The 16,990-nt window shown below is 40.6% G+C and overlaps 1 protein-coding gene across 4 annotated transcripts in view; it reads left to right on the forward strand.

The window, feature by feature from the left end:
- The window catches only part of GPAT3 (glycerol-3-phosphate acyltransferase 3), a 91,177-nt gene that overhangs the window by 54,733 nt on the left and 19,454 nt on the right, over positions 1-16,990 (forward strand). For all 4 annotated transcript variants that reach the window (XM_080797486.1, XM_080797487.1, XM_080797488.1 and 1 more), the window contains exon 4: positions 15,732-16,002. In XM_080797486.1, coding sequence (XP_080653612.1) covers positions 15,732-16,002 — 271 coding nt within the window. The remainder of the gene's footprint in view (positions 1-15,731; positions 16,003-16,990) is intronic.

Consider the following 16,990-nt stretch of genomic DNA (forward strand, 5'->3'; position numbering starts at 1 on the left):
GAGCCTGGTGCGGGGCTCGAACCCAGGACCCTGAGACCATGACCAGAGCCGAAGGCAGATGCTTAACCAACTGAAGCACCCTGGTACCCCATGTTTCTCCTAGCTTTCTGTTTCACTTTGATTTCTAGGACCTTCTCATATATTAAGGTGATAAACCTCTGTCTCTGAGGAGATACAGATATTTCTTTCAGTTTGTGACTCGTATTTTTTTTCTTTGCTTATCATGCTTATTATTATGCAGGGATTTTCCATTTCTATGTAGTCAAATTTATGAATATTTTCTTTCCATAGTGTCTGGATTTTGAGTTTTTTAGCAGAAAGATTTTCCTTTGACCAAGTTTTAAGGGAATTCTCCAGTGTCGTCTTTGATTAGTTTTGTGTTTTTAAAAATATTTAAATCTTTGATTCTTTTATTCTCGTGTGTTTGTCCAGAGGGCTATCCAGTTGTGGAAAAACCCAGTTAAAACATTCATCTGTGCACAACTGATTTGTAGGGCACCCTTAATTTCCTGTGTTTGTTCGGATCTATTTCTGCACTTTCTAATTTGTTCCCTATGTTTACCTACCTTCTTATGTACCATCATGTTTTTTTTTTTTAATTTTCCAAAAGTTTTAGTTTAAATTCAACCAGCTAATATATATTACATCATAGTTTCAGATGTGGTGTTCCATAATTTATCAGTTGCATATAACATGCAGTGCTTATCACATCACGTGCCCTCCTGATTGCCCATCACCCAGTTACCACCCCCTCCGCTCTCCTCCCCTCCAGCACCCCTCCGTTCTTTTCCTACAGGTAAGTGTCTCTCATGGTTTTTCTCTCTCTCTGATGACTTCTCATCCAGTTTTCTCTCCCTTCCCTATGGTCTCTGCTCTGTTTCTTATAGCCCACATATGAGTGAAACCATTTAATAGTCTTTCTCTGATTGAAATATTTCTCCAAATGATTTTAAAATCAGAACTTTTCTGATGGCCATCATGTTGTTTTAATCATTGTTTAGTGATTTCATAGATGTAACAGGTTGTTTAATACCCAGTAGGGATTATTGTCCTCTTTGCTTTTTCTCCACGGAATCTTCCTGCTTATTCTTGCTGTTTTACTGTGCGATCTTGAGATACAGCTTGTGCGTGAACCGGAGGAAATGCGACTCTTCATTTTTATTGGACTTGTGTAGAATGTATGAATTTTCTGAGAGCAGCTTGACATTATCTAGGTTGAGTAAGACTCTACAAGGACATTATGTCTTTCCATTTGTTTAGGTGTTCTTTTATATCTCTCAGGAATGTTCTAAAGTTTTTCTCAGATAAGTTTTGCATACTTCCTCTTAAAATCATATTTCTGGTTGCTGTTGTACATGGAGTGGCTTCTTTCACCATATCTTCTAACTGATTGTTGTTTGTATATTGAAAAACTTGATTTTTTTTTCTATTCTTCCATTCATACCAAATTTTTATTTACATTCTAGCTAGTTAACATACAGTGCAAGAGTAGTTTCAGGTGTAGAATTTAGTGATTCATCATTTACATACACTACCTTGTGCTCATCACTGTCCGTGTCTTCCTTAATACCTGTCACCTATTTTAGCTGATCCCCCCCCCCCCCGCCCATCTCCCCTCTGGTAACCATAAGTTTGTCCTCTGTAGTTAAGTGTCTGTTTCTTGGTTTGTCTCTCATTTTTTCCTCCTATGTTCATTTGTTTTGTTTCTTAAAGTCCACATATGAATGAAATCTTATGGTATTTGATTTATTTATTGATTTATTTCACTTAGGATAATGTTCTCTAGCTCTGTCCATGTCCTTGCAAATGGCAAGATTTCATTCTTTTTTTGGGGCTGAGTAATATTCCATTGTGTATATACCACATCTTCTTTATCCATTCATCAGTCGATGGACATTTGGGCTATTTCCGTAGTTTGGCTATTGTTGATAATGCTGCTATAAACATTGGGGTGCATGTACCCATTCAAATCTGTATTTTTGTATCCTTTGGGTAAATACCCAGTAGTGTGATTGCTGGATCGTAGGGTAGCTCTACTTTCAACTTTTTGAGGAACCTCCATGCTGTTCTCCAGAGTGGCTACACCAGGTTGCATTCCCACCAGCAGTATAGGAGGGTTCCCCTTTCTCCACATCCTCGCCAGCATCTGTCATTTCCTGACTGGTTAATTTGAGCTATTCTGACTAGTGTGAGGTGGTATCTCATTGTGGTTTTGATCTGTATTTCCCTGGTGATGAGTGATGTTGAGCATCTTTTCATGTGCGTATTGGCCATTTGGATGTCTTTGGAAAAATTCCCATTCATGTCTTCTGTGCATTTCTTGACTGGATTATTTGTTTTTTGGGTGTTTAGTTTGATAAGTTCTTTATAGATTTTGGATAGTAACCCTTTACCAGACATGTCGTTTGCAAATATCTTCTCCCATTCTGTAGCCTACTTTCCCTTTTTTCTTTTTTTTAAGATTTTATTTATTTATTTGACAGACAGAGATCACAAGTAGGTGGAGATGAAGGCAGAGAGAGAGGAGGAAGCAGGCTCCCTGCTGAGCAGAGAGCCCGATGTGGGACTCGATCCCAGGACCCTGAGATCATGACCTGAGCTGAAGACAGAGGCTTAACCCACTGAGCCACCCAGGTGCCTCTGTAGACTACTTTTTAGTTAGGGTTTTTTTTATTTTTTATTTTTTATTTTTAGTTATTTATTTTTCAAAAGATTTTATTTATTTTTTTGACAGAGAGAGAGATCACAAGTAGGCAGAGAGGCAGGCAGAGAGAGAGGAGGAAACAGGCTCCCCGCTGAGCAGAGAGCCTGATGTGGGGCTCGATCCCAGGACCCTGAGATCATGACCTGAGCCGAAGGCAGAGGCTTAACCCACTGAGCCACCCAGGCACCCCAGGTTTTTTTGTTTTTTTTTTTTTAAAGATTTTATTTATTTGACAGAGAGGAGAGCGCACAAGCAGGGGGAGTGGCGGAGGGAGAAGCAGGCTCCCCGTTGAGCAGGCAGCCTGATGTAGGCCTCGATCCCAGGACCCTGGGAACCATGACCTCAGATGAAGGCAGATACCCAATCAATTGAGCCACCCAGGCACCTCCTACCTTTTAGTTGTTGACTGTTTCCTTTGCTGTGCAGAAGCTTTTTATCTTGAAGAAGCCCCAGTCGTTCATTTTTGTATTTCTGTGGTGTTTGTTGTTGTTTCTCTCTCCTGTTTGTGATTTTACTTGGGTCCTTCCTCTTTTCTTTTTGATTAGTCTGGCTAGGGGTTTATCAGTTTTATTAATATTTTCAAAGAATCAGCTCCTGGTTTCACTGATCTGTTCTGTTGTTTTTTTAGTTTCTATATCATTTATTTCCGATCTAACCCTTCTTATTTCTCGTCTTCTGCTGGCTTTAGGCTCCATTTGTTGTTCTTTTTCTAGCTCCTTTAGGTGTAAGGTAGGTTGTGTATTTGAGATTTTTCTTGCTTCCTGAGGAAGGTCTGTATTGCTACACTTCCCTCTCAGGACTGCCTTTGCTGCGTCCCAAAGGTTCTGGACTATCGTGTTTTCATTTTCATTTGCTTCCATGTATTTTTTAATTTCTTCTTTAATTTCCTGGTTAACCCATTCATTCTTTAGTAGGATGTTCTTTAACCTCTGTATACTTATGGTCTTTCCAAATTTTTTCTTGTGGTTGACTTCTAGTTTCATGGCGTTGTGGTTAGAATATACGCATGGCATGATCTCAGTCTTTTTGTGCTTGTTGAGGCCTGATTTGTGACCCAGTATGTGATCTGTTCTGGAGAATGTTCCTTGTGCCCTTGAAAAGAATGTGAATGTGTACTCTGCCAGTTTAGGATGAAATGTTCTGAATATATCTGTTAGGTCCTGATGCCGGGCTTGATCCCAGGATCCTGAGATCATGACCTGAGCCAAAGGCAGAGGCTTAACCCACTGAGCCACCCAGGCATCCCCTTATTTTACTTTTATTAATTGGATTAATTGATGGGGTACATAGGTACTTAAAACAAACTTTACCCTTTTTATGTTTAAAAAAAAGAAATAGAATTAAAAGTTGAACGTCTCTTAAATGTGCCAACTGGGGAAACATGGCCCGGGGTGCATGAATAGTTTCATAACTAATGCTTTTTTTTTTTTTTTTTTTTTTTTTTTCCGAACGAGGCAATCATGACCGAGTACCTCTTAGGAAATCAAAAGAGATGCTAAGCCAGCATTTATTTTGAGCACGTTTCATATATATGACAAGTCATGAGAGTTGTACTGATTTTACCCTCTTTTCTTTTTATGGACCTAGTATATGGCATGTAGTAATTTAGTTTTTCTAAAGCAGTTTTGCTGCTATAGGGACACCTGTGCACCTTCTATGTAGTGAATTTTTTCATTTTGCTTGCATTCACATTTTTTTGTTTTTCTCTTCAATCTTGCACTTTCAAAATTAAAGAAACTTCAGACCTTAAAACAACAATCAAAAGATGACCTAGCCAACAGCAGCCCCTCTAAGGAGTATATTGCTGATTTGATCATCCAAAAGATAACGTATTATTAATAGTAAGTGAAATTAAGCAGAAAGATGTTAATGTGTGTCTGTGAACTCCCAGTGTTCTAATACTTATTGGTAATAACTTGGTTCTCTCATCTTAAGTTATTATCCTTTTTTATTTAAAAAAAACTTTTTTTTAAAGAGTTTATTTACTTATTTGAGAGCCAGAGACAGTGAGAGAGAGAGAGAGCATGAGCAGGGAGGAGAGGAAGAAGCAGGCTCCCTGTGAGCAGGAACTGGACCGAGGACTTGATCCCAGGACCCTGAGATCATGATCTGAGCTGAAGGCAGACACTTAACCAACTGAGCCACTCAGGCGCCCCAAATATTTCTCCTTCTAAATCGATTTAATTTACAAGGTGAATGCTTTATCACAGATGTGTTGCTTGTAGCAACAAAATGACAATATGACTCAGAAGTGAGGGCAAATGCAAGTTTTGTGGGTGCCTGAAGCTTATACAATTTGGAGATTCTCTTTAGGTAAAAGAATATACAGAATTAGGTGTGGGACCTTGGAAAGAGCCGTTTAGGTGAGGAGACGGAAGATGAACCGTGTTGGCTTCATGGTCAATCTGTCTTTGTCTCAGCGACCTTGAACTCAAACCTAGAATCATGGGTGAGGGTGTAACAGGCTGTTGGGACCAAAAGAGATAGAAGGTGTTTCCTAAAAACCTTGGCAACATCAAGAGTGATTATGCTTTCTAAACCTTGACTGACCTGCACGATACACAGGGGCAGCTGATGGTGCCTCAGGAGACCGTGAGGAGCAACAACCCCGGCGGGACGTGCGCGCTGAGGCCACAGAGTCCTGGGTTGGACGGAAGAGCCTCCTCAGACCGCTCAGACCTGGAGGAACGGCGGGACTGGGGAAGGAGCGTCAAGTGGGCTGCTGCCCAGTGGCTGCGTTTTGTTGGGCTTAGCATGGGAAGGCACAGAGACCGAATCAGATGTGTTCCAGGCTCTGAAAGATTCCTGCCCTCGTTAAAAAAAAAAAGGAAAGAAAACAAGTGACGTGGGTTACAATGATCTGGGAAGGATGAGGCGGTGTCAATGAGTTGGTGACAAGTGCGTATCCAGATTAATGCTAGATGCGGCCACGCACAGTGTCTCCTAGATCAGAGTTCCGTTCCTTCCCTCACAGGCGGGAGAGACACTGGGAAGAACTGTGACTCGGTTCTTTTTTTAGCGAGGGGAACTGGACTGACGTGGAGGCGAAGGGAAGGTCTCATATCTTTGGGACCTGTCAAAGGGCAGGCGCTGGACAGAGCGATGTGGAATTTGAAGCTTAAGGATATGAGGAAGCAATCGGCTTTGGAGTAGCAGAGTTGGTTTCAAAACCTCGTTCTCTTCCTTATTGTTTTTGTGGCCCCAGGAAAGTTACTCAACCCTACCGAGTCTCAGTTTCCTCATCTGTAAAATGGGGGTAACAGACAAAACCTCATAGGATTCTGGGGATTATTTAAGTGTAGGTGTCAAGGGTTTAGCACAGTCTGGCATCAGAAAACATTCAATAAATGTCAGTTGTCTTCTAGTTTAGAATGGGAAATCTAAAAATATTTATGGAAAAAAAGCGCTATGATTTCCTAGAACCTCTAATTGGGATTATAGCTACAAATTGTGGCAACTCTTAAATGTAACATGTTTCTGATTTTTAAAAAGTGGAGGCACAGTTAACACATATTAAAATGCACAGCTATCAAGTATTCAGCTAGATGTATTTTTGGGTATTTATAGACCTGTTGAAGAATCTGTCATAGTTCCCCTAAAGAACACAGCCCAGTTCTCAAAAGTCTCTCAAGCCCCTGCCCAGATGTAGTACTCATCCCTTGGACCCTCTTGTCACCTGTCTTCCGATTTCCGTCATCCTTCAGTCTTTCTATTATTGAAATTCGCATAAATGGAATCAGAGGGTATGTGCTCTTTTGTACCCGTGTTTTCACAAAGTATCATATTTATGAGATTTCTCCATGTTGTATGACTCAGTGAATTTTTTAAATTGCTGTGGAATTCCTATATTGAAACACATCATTTAATTCGTTGTCATGTTGATCGACATATGGGTTGTTTGCAGTTTTTAGCCCTTAGGAATAAAGCCCTGTGACCATTGTCCTGAGCCTATTTGCTTGGTTTTTGCTAGAGGACAATACCCAGGGCGATTGAAAGTCATAGGGTAGGCGAGTGTATGCTTAGCAGTATTAGAAACTGCTAACTGGTGATCCAAAATGAGTTGTACACTCAGAGTAATGCGCGAGTTCCGTCTAGCCGCTGCCTGTCTTCCTCAACACTCTGCAGTTTGGGCCTTTTAAATGATGGGCATTTTGGGGGTATGTTAGTCGTATGTCATTTCGGTTTTAAACAAATAGCACTTGTGAGTTCTTTTCTCACTCTGTGATATACTTTATTGAAAAAGGAGACATCGTAGATACATAATAAGAACATTAAAAATCACCCATATGAAATTTTGTTATGCAAAAAAGACCTAATTTTCTTGAGTGTCATTAGGTTAGAAGTGTTTTTGAACATATGTGTGTAACTACAACCCAAAAAGATTGTGCTTATCTCCTTGAAGCTACCCTGTGCTTAAGAACTAATATTTTGATGTATTTCCTTATGGGTTTTTTTTTTTTTTGATCCATCATGTGTATTTTTTAAAATGTAGTTGGCATTCTAGTGCAGCGGATCTGGGGCTGGGCCCTGGCGCTGTATGTTTATAGGTTCCAAAGATATTTCTGATGTGCAGCCGTGCTTGAGTTCAGCTCCCTTTCCCGCCGTTCTATTTAGTGCCTGGCTGTCTCTCTGTCGTGGCTGACTGACTGATTAAGCGAACGAATGCTTTGGATTTGGGTGAAGAAATTGATTTCCAGCTAAACTGACTTTGCAAATGAGTTTCTGAAATGGATTTTTTAAAAATATAGCATTCATTTTTAAGAAGTAACAAGAATAGTACAATTAATCTCCTTGTACTCGTCACCCAATTCAACAAGAATTTATGTCATCTATCCTTTTTTTTTCAGTTTTTCCTTTGTGGAAGCTTTTTCTTTTTTTTTATTAACATCTAATGTATTATTTGCCTGGGGTAGGGGTATGTGATTCATCAGTCTTACACCTCTCACAGCACTCACCGCAGCACACACCCTCCCCAGTGTCCATCCCCCAGCCACCCTCCCCCTCCCCTCCACCCCCCAGCAACCCTCAGTTTGTTCCCTGAGATTAAGAGTCTCTAATGGCTTGTCTGTGGAAGTATTTTTTAGATAAATTTTAATTACGGATGCAGTATGTGAGCAACGTAGAAAATTAGAGAATACAGGTAAGCGACCAGAAACACCGTGTTCTCACCTTAATGTGTATCCTTTTATGGAAGCACTTTAAAAACTAATCCTAGATACTATGCCATTTTACCTTTAAGTACCTCAGTGTATACATCGTGAAAAACTGACTTTTGTTTTAAAGATTTTATTTATTTATTTGACAGAGAGAGAGATCACAAGCAGGCAGAGAGGCAGGCAGAGAGAGAGGGGGAAGCAGGCTCCCCGCTGAGCAGAGAGCCCGATGTAGGGGGCTCGATGTGGGGCTCAGATCATGACCTGAGTCGGAGGCAGAGGCTCAACCCACTGAGCCACCCAGGCACCCCCTGACTTCTGTTTTAAATATAACCCTGACACCATTGTTACACTTAACTAAGTTAATCATAATAAACAGGATTTTTTAAAAAAGTCCTTAGGAAGGAGAGCAGCGGTAATCAGGAACACAAAGGATTCTCTGGGAAATAAGCGTGGTCAAATTTACGTGCTAGAAGTTATGGCTCGACTAAGGGCCCGGGGAATTTTCTGCACGTGGTATATCTAGAGCTTAGCCTTGCAGCATTACAGCTAAATTTTTGTGGAAAATGGGACCAAAAAAGGGCCGGAAAGCTGTGCAGTCAGGTGACTATGTAGTTGGTGCATGTGTGCGATGACTGATGGACAAGAACAAGGACAGAGACTCCTGGGTTGAGGGATCCGTCCCAGGCCCTTAGTTGTGCCAAATGTGCAAAGACCTTCCAGTCTTTAACTACTGCCCAGCGATGGCGTTTGTAGGTCTTGGTCCTCTGGAGCTTGACAGTGAGTGTGTCTGTTCTCCCCACCCCCGCCCCGGCCCAGGCAGCTCATCTTTACAACTGCTTCACCTGGATCTCCGCTTTAAGCACACTGAGGGTCAGGAAGGACACGGGGGCGTGGGCAGGGTGGACCAGAGACCCTCAGATGAGCTCCTCACACCAGGAAAAGGCCTTCACTACCGGTGGTTGGTGCCCGCACAGGTAAACTCCTCCCTGCCCCCTTGCTTAGGGAGATGTGAACTTTTTTTTTTTTTTTTTAAATAATGGAAGTATTTATTTAATCCTATAGTGGATAAATGACTGAAACGGGATTCACAGATACTGTCTCTTTCGATTCTCTCTCTCTTTTTTTTAATTTGGTAAGAACACTGAACATGAGATTTATCCTTTTAACAAGGTTTTTTTTTTTTTTTTTAAAGATTTTGTTTATTTATTTGACAGAGAGACACACAGTGAGAGAGAGGATACAAGCAGGGGGAGTGGGAGCGGGAGAAGCAGGCCTCCTGCTGAGCAGAGAGCTGGAGGCAGGGCTCGATCCCATGACCTGAGCTGAAGGCAGACGCTTAACCAACTGAGCCACCCAGGCGCCCCTTTTAACACATTTTTGAGTACTTAATACAATATCATTACCTATAGACAACATTGTACAGCAGTTTGCAAGTAAAGTTTTTAAAAATTGAAACTTAACACACACAGGCAAGAGTGTAAAATTATAAAGGTACAACTTAATGGTTTTTCCCAAAGTGAACTTACTCATGTGCGTCTCATTTTGATCAAGAAACGGAACATTACCAGAACCCCGAAAGTTCCCAAATATCCCCTTTATGTCACTGCAGGACAAGGAAGTGTATTTTTGTTAATTCCAAACCAGATTTAATTTAAAAATTTCTGGTAGAAACAGTGCTGAAGATTTCTATTTCATGGACTGCTACTGTATGATCACCTACGTTTTGGGGTTAGTTGGGCTTATGACTGGATGGGCTTGGAGCTGAAACAGACTAATTCAATCAGAGTTTCCAGGAGAGAGTGTGTTTTGAACTCTGAGCTTCTAACTTTTGGAATAGAGCCCATTGGCAGGTTAAGGATCTGTTCCTCTGTATAAAGCCTATTGTATACGCTCTTGATCTGTAGTGGACCCTGATTTTCCCTAACGGCTGACCTAGAAAGCGTGATTTACATCTGGAGGATGGCAGAACTACTGTGATTTCTAAATGAGCCGTCATTCCGAGAGTTCACTCAGCTAATTTAGAGTTAATTATATTTGAAATGGTTTTAACTTCAGCCTCCATTTCTTTTAACAGACTTTTCATAGCTGGTGTTATTGATGTACCATGACTTGCTAAAGACATAGGGTACAGGGCAGCTTGTGTAATTAATCCCTCATATTAGAAAGAGATAGTTTTTCTCATTTTATTTCCATCCAACCATGGACCTTGTCGGGTTCACCAGAGCATTCGTTATGAGGACAAAATCCAAATGTCTATGGCTTTACTATTTTGAAGCTGACTTAGGAAACAAAAGGAAATGCTTCCTAGAGTCAGGGTTTTATCAATTTCAGAAATGTGGATTGCTCTGAAGGATCAGGACTAATTTGTTACTGATAAAACTAGGTTTCCTTAATGACCATAAAAACTGATATCAAAATTGTGTCTGTGCCAGTTAAATCTGATATGCATTTACATCTATATTTTGAAAACTTTTAGTTTACTTAGGAACATTTCTTGGAGCCAAAAGAAATGCTTCCTCTTTCTTTCTAACCTTTACTTTGAGGCCTGAATCATAGTGACCGTATGTTGACTGAATGAAGTTTTTTTTTTTTTTCTCTCAGAAGGTATGCTTAGGGCAAATTGAATCAGTAAGTCTGACCGTCAGTGGCCAGTCTAGTTAGGGAGGGAAGTGATATTATGTATTGGGCAGTGTTTCTTTTGACGTCAAATTTTATAATAATACCCGCTTTCAGATTTTGTGTACCTTATGGAAGAGCTTCTAAGCTGGTAACTGCTCTCTGACAATATAGATTTTCATCTTAGGAACAATTGTCAGTTCCATGTAACCTTTTGTTGTTGTTTCTATAAAGTTTTATTTATTAAACAACTTAGTTTAATAAATAAAACTTTATAGAAACAATCAAATTCTTCTGTGTATTGGTCCCTGATTCCCCCCTTGAAACTACTACTCTGATTTTCATGTTTATTATTTTTGTGCATATTTTCATGTTTCCCATACACGTACGTATCTTAACACATAGTACTCATTGTTTTGCATTATTCCGGCCCTATAAAAATATCACCGTCACATATCGTTCTGAGTCGTTTGTTCATGATGATGTTTGCAAATTACCTAAGTTGGTCAGTGTTCCAGGTAATTTCTTTTAGCTATTATGTAGCCCTGGATGTATCCACCTCTTTTTTATACGAGCTTCCCTTTGTTTTTTTATTTTTTTTTATTGAGGTACAGTTACAGCATACTGGTTTTAAGTGTACAACGTAATGGTTTGATATTTGTATGTATTGCTGTATATCCATCTCTCTAATGTACCTTGGGATTGCTGTTGCAAACAATGTGGCAAATTGTTCTTATATATGTCTACTTTTGCATAGTTTTATAAGAACTTATGGAGTGTAACGGAAAAGCTCTTTTAAAGATGGAATGGAAATAATAAATGGGGAAGGAGTGAGAAAATGCCATTTAAAAGAAACACAGTGGGGCGCCTGGGTGTCTCAGCCGGTCAGGCATCTATCTGCCTTCTGCTCAGGTCATGTTTCTGGGGTCCTGGGATCGAGCCCTGCCAGCCCTGCCTTGGGTTCTCTGCTCAGTGGGGACTGTGCTTCTTCCACTCTCTCGGCCCCTCCCTCTGTACTCTCTTTTTCTCTCAAATGAATAAATAAAATCTTGAAAAGAAAAAAAGATACATGGGGCATCTGGGTGGCTCAGTCGTTGAGCATCTGCCTTCAGCTCATGTCATGATCCGGGGGTCCTGGGATCCAGCCCCACGTCGGGCGCCCTGCTCAGCAGGGAGTCTGCTTCTCCTTCTCCCACTCCCCCTGCTTGTGTTCCCTCTCTCTCTGGCTCACTCTCTCTGTCAAATAAATAATTAAAATCTTTAAAATTCCTAAAACAAAAGACGCATAGTACCAATTTATTCAGGTAAGAATCATCAAAGCTGCTAATGTCATTGGGTGAGGATTTGAGGAGCAGAATGTTTCCTTAGTCTCAAGGTATCTCTCCTTTGCAGATACTTGCAGACAATAATTCTCCACTTACTGATCAAGCAGAGAAAGATAGTAACTTTACAGTGGAGAAATCTGGTAATAACTAACTGCCTTAAACCAACCAAAGTTAAATGTCATCAGTCACGGGACAGGCCAGTCACATGTTCCCAATACGACTAGGGAGAAGGACACATTGTTTACATAGAACTCCTGCCCAGAGTATACAGCCTGCGTCTAATCATGAGGGGACATGAGACTAACCCAAATTAAGAAACATTCTTCAAAGTAAATGGCTTGTCCTCTTAAAAAATGCCAATGTCTTTTTTCCCTTATTTATTATTTAAATTCAGTTAATTAACATATAACATATTATTAGTTTAAAATGTCAATGTCTTAAAAAACAAAGAAAGGCCGAGGAACTTTTTCATATAATTAGGAGACTACAGAGATGACATGTAAATTAATATATGATTCTTGGTTGAATTCTGGGCCAGAAAAAAAGTGGTGTGAAGGCCATTACTGGGACCATTGTCGAAATTTGAATAAGGTCTGTACATTCGACGCTAGTTTTGCAGTAATGTCCACTTTCCTGATTTTGACAATTTCATTGTGATTAAGTAACTAAAACCTTGTGTCTTGAGGAAATCAGTGCCGAAGTATTTAGGGGCAAAGGGCATGATGTCTGCAATTTATTCTCAAGTGGTTTTGAAAAAAGTGTCATTTTATACATCTAGGGCTAGCACAATAAAGCAAATGTGACAAAATGTGGGCAGTTCATGAATCTGGATAAAGTGAACTCTCATTGCACCTTTCCTGTCTATTTGAAATTACTGAACAAACCTCTTCCTGAGCTATACCTGGAAGTAGAATTGCTGGGTCTCGGGCTGTGAATATCTTTACATTTACTAGATGGTACCAAATTACTGTTTTCCAGTACGGTTATACTAGTTACGTTATAATTGGCCAAATTTTCACTAACACGATAGGACGCAATTTAAAATTTCCTCAGTCTTTACCGGTATGAAATAGTATCTCATTGTTGTTTTGTTTGTGTTTCTCTGCTGATAGTGAAGTTGAACATCTTTTAAAATGTGTAGTCATTAAAGGGGGGCTTACTTTTTTTTTTTTTAAGATATTATTTATTTATTTGACAGACAGAGAGATCACAAGTCAGCAGAGAGGCAGGCAGAGGGAGAGGGGGAAGCAGGCTCCCTGCTGAGCAGAGAGCCGGATGCGGGGCTCGATCCCAGAACTCTGGGATCACGACCTGAGCCGAAGGCAGAGTTTAACCCACTGAGCCACCCAGGAGCCCCAAGGGGGAGGCTTACTCTTTTTATGAATTGTTTGCCATATATACTTTTTTTACTTCTTCTTTTTTTTGTATATCTTAATATATTCTGGAGATTAATCCTTTGTCGATTAGAGACATTAAAGTCACCCACATACCTTTGAAAGAGGCTTAACAAAAATCTAAAATTGAGTTCTATTTTATTTGAGTTACACAGAATTAAGTAGGTCGGGGGCAGAGAGAATATTGCACATCAGGTGGGTGGGTGCTGGGGGCCGGCCCCTGTTGAAATGTCTCTTCTCTTCTGGCTCAGTTAAATGATGAGGTGCAACTTGAACGGGCATTCTTATCTCTCACCCCTCCAAAAAATATTATTTTTAGAAAGACTGTCCACTGTCTCCAGTGTATTTCATTCTGAGATTTGCTAAATAATTTGTTCTTCCCTCCCCTTCCTAGACTTAAAAAACCCCACAAAACCCTATATATTGCTAAATAATGAAACTCTTGCACTGAATATTGGCCAGTACTTGGATTGAGTAACCTGCTCGGAGGTATTGCCGCTGTCCGCAGAGCAAGTGGGTAAATCAGTAGTGACACGGTCTGGTTCACCCTCGAATGGGAATCAAATCCTTTTCCAAGGGTGAGGAAAGGTTAAACCACTTAGACTTGATGACAGAAAAAGATAATCTAATCATTCAAGAACTTATTTTTTTGTTCTAATTCTTATGGTGATAAGGTATTGGATTTGCATGTTGGTAAAAACAGGCAAAAACTACCAAAAAAACCCAAAAGTAAAGTCATGAAACTTTAGCCCTATAAAGAAACTAAAAATTTTCCCACCTCCAATTTTATAAAGGAGGACACCAAGTTAGGTGACCCATAGAATGGCGCAGAGTCTTAGAGCTGGTGACTGTCCTAAACAGAACTTGACTCTGGACTCCGGGTCCTCTTTACCTTCTTTTCTCATAGACCATGATGCTATTCCTTCAGAAAAAATGATGTATTATCACCTCTCCATCTATGGACGCATGTACATGTTCTCCAGGGGATAGGTAATACAGCACTTTCCACTCTCCTCACTGATTTCTTAGTAAACTGGAAAGTGAGGAAATCAGAGGGGATCTTCTTTTAGGGAATTTAATATCTTAATCTCCACCTCAAAAGGAAAGGCTTTTCTAATTTAGGAGGTAAATTCCTTTGCAACACACCCCAGAGCAAAGATTGGACAGTTATGTCATTGTATATATAGCTGCTCTTTATTTACACATCCTCTCATCTATGATTCTTATTTAGTAGTCAGAACTGGGTGGCAGTAATCATTTTTTTTCAATTTACAAAATTCATGCTACTTTAGAAGTCTTTGAATTATTTTTTTTATGGGAAAGATAATAACAGCATAAAGAGGAAAATCTAATCATATTGCCCAGAGTTAACCACTTAATGTGGGCTTCTTGACATTTTTTTTATGTGTATCTATTTCCTAAAGTTAGTTAAACTATAATTTTAGATCCTGCTTTTTTTTTTTTTCACTTAACATTAAGGTATTAACTACAGTATTTATTAGATGCATTGTGTCATGTTGTCTGGATCGACTTTAACGGAAAATGCTACAGTGAATATTTTTGCCTAGATTTCTGATTATTTTCTTGGGTTAGATTCCTAAAATCGGAATCACGGAATCATCAGTGAACCGGTTTTTAGTCTCTTCATGTGAAAGGGATTTTGACATCTTGCTACTAATTCTAGTTCCACGTTCACACAAATTGAGTGTGAAAATACTTATTTGTGTCATTAAACTTTATCAATAAACAAAAATGTTGCTGATTTGATGATGTAAAAAGGGCAATCTTTGTCTAATTCCCATTTCTTTGCTAGTAAGAGGTTTTGGTCTATTAACTATTAATGTTTCTGTGAATTCAGTTCGTGACCTTGAGACTGATTTTCTTATAAAATCATTTGTACATATGAGAAACATCAGCATTTGCCATATTTGCCATTTGTGGTAAATACCTTTTGCCATTTTGCTTGCTTTTGGCGTTATGGTTTTTATCGGGGAAAACAGAAGGTTTTATTTTTTTTTTATTTTTATTTTTTAAAGACAGAGAGAAAGATCACAAGTAGGCAGAGAGGCAGGCAGAGAGAGAGGGGGAAGCAGGCTCCCTGCCGAGCAGAGAGCCCGATGCGGGGCTTGATCCCAGGACCCTGAGATCATGACCCGAGCCGAAGGCAGAGGCTTTAACCCACTGAGCCACCCAGGCGCCCCAAGAAGGTTTTATTTTTATGCAGCCTAGGTCCATGCTTGGAGAGAGTTTGTTTTGTAACTTCTTTCCCTAATGGTGTGTAGGGAGGCAGTGCAACAAGAAAAGGGCTATCAAGGACCAGATTTCTTCGTAAGGCGTTGAGTGCGTTGGGTAGCGATCATTTTATGCAGATTGACTGATTCCGCCTCTTTGCCTGCTGCAGTTGCTTGTGTTTTGTTTTTGAAATCTGCTTCATGTTACCCACTAGGTTTGTTGAAATGTCTTCTGCACCAAGTTGCCCATTGCTCAGTTCCTGTGTCATATGGCATTTTCTCATGTCCTGATGCTTTCTTTTAAGGTATTATCCAAAGAGATGAATCACCCATGGAAAAAGGGCCCTCTGGTCTGCGAGGAAGGGACTTTGAGCTGTCTGACGTGTTTTATTTCTCCAAGAAGGGCTTGGAAGCCATTGTGGAAGATGAAGTGACCCAGAGGTTCTCCTCAGAGGAGCTGGTGTCATGGAATCTCCTCACAAGGACCAACATGAATTTCCAGTACATCAGTCTGCGGCTCACCACGGTGTGGGTGCTGGGCGTCATAGTGCGCTACTGTGTCCTGCTACCCCTGAGGTACGTCTCCGGCCCAGTAACTGATGGTATCATTGGTTCAGCTTTCTTTTTAAATCACGTATGTGATGGCCTCAGGAGAGTGTTAGGGCACTGATTTCACCCCTTCCTACCTGCAAAACACCACCAACTGGGACTCCCCAGGAACATGCGAGGTATCTATTCTTTCACATTTTTTCCCCAAATGAAGGTGTGTATTCAGAATCGAATATATGTCCGTCGGGATCCATGTTGTTCTTTCGGTCATAAACCATCGGAGGATAGACGGCAAAGGGAAGTTGGAGAAAAGAAGAGAGGATTTCTGGTTTTGCATTTGCCAGAGTGTCCGCCAAACTGTAACTGCCTTTCCTCGCTGGTCTGTAGCAGATCACAGTTGCATAGGAGAGAAAAAATTACTGAGAATGGTTAGCATGGGAGAGAAAGCCATTTAAAGAACGGAATTTGTTCCACCAAGTTCCATCATGATTCACTTTTCTCATTAAAAGCTCCCAGCTGTGTCGCCTCTGGTTCTGAGCTGGAATGCCTCCAAGGAGGGGGTCCTTTCCCGTGCAGTCTACTGGAGCCACCGTAGGGACCTCAGAGGAGCAGAGTGACGCGGGCCGTACAGAGCGCAGGTGGCCAGAGTGTGTCCAGCACGGCGACGGCGGGTGGTAGGCATAGGCACGAGTCACAGTATTCCTGCGGTTGGTCTTGCTTAATTTCCCTGGACATAGCCTTGGCCCCGTCTCAACAGAGCTTTCCAGGCACTTGCTCTCAGCCCCCTTAAGTTGGCACAGGACTTGGAACCATTTGACCCTCCCTAGGGTGGCCTACACTTGCCTCATTTAGGTTTATTACAACTGGAAAGATTGCTTAAGTATAGACAGAGGCACATTTCTAAGTTCTTTCTGTGTGGCTTTTTTTTTTTTTTTGCCCATACTGCCGGTTTGCCAGTTGGGGTGCAGTGTGTCTTTTGGAAATGATTTCAGCTCTGCTAACAAAGTGGAATTCA

Source organism: Martes martes (assembly GCF_963455335.1).
Source record: "Martes martes genome assembly, chromosome: 2".
Taxonomy (NCBI): domain Eukaryota; kingdom Metazoa; phylum Chordata; class Mammalia; order Carnivora; family Mustelidae; genus Martes; species Martes martes.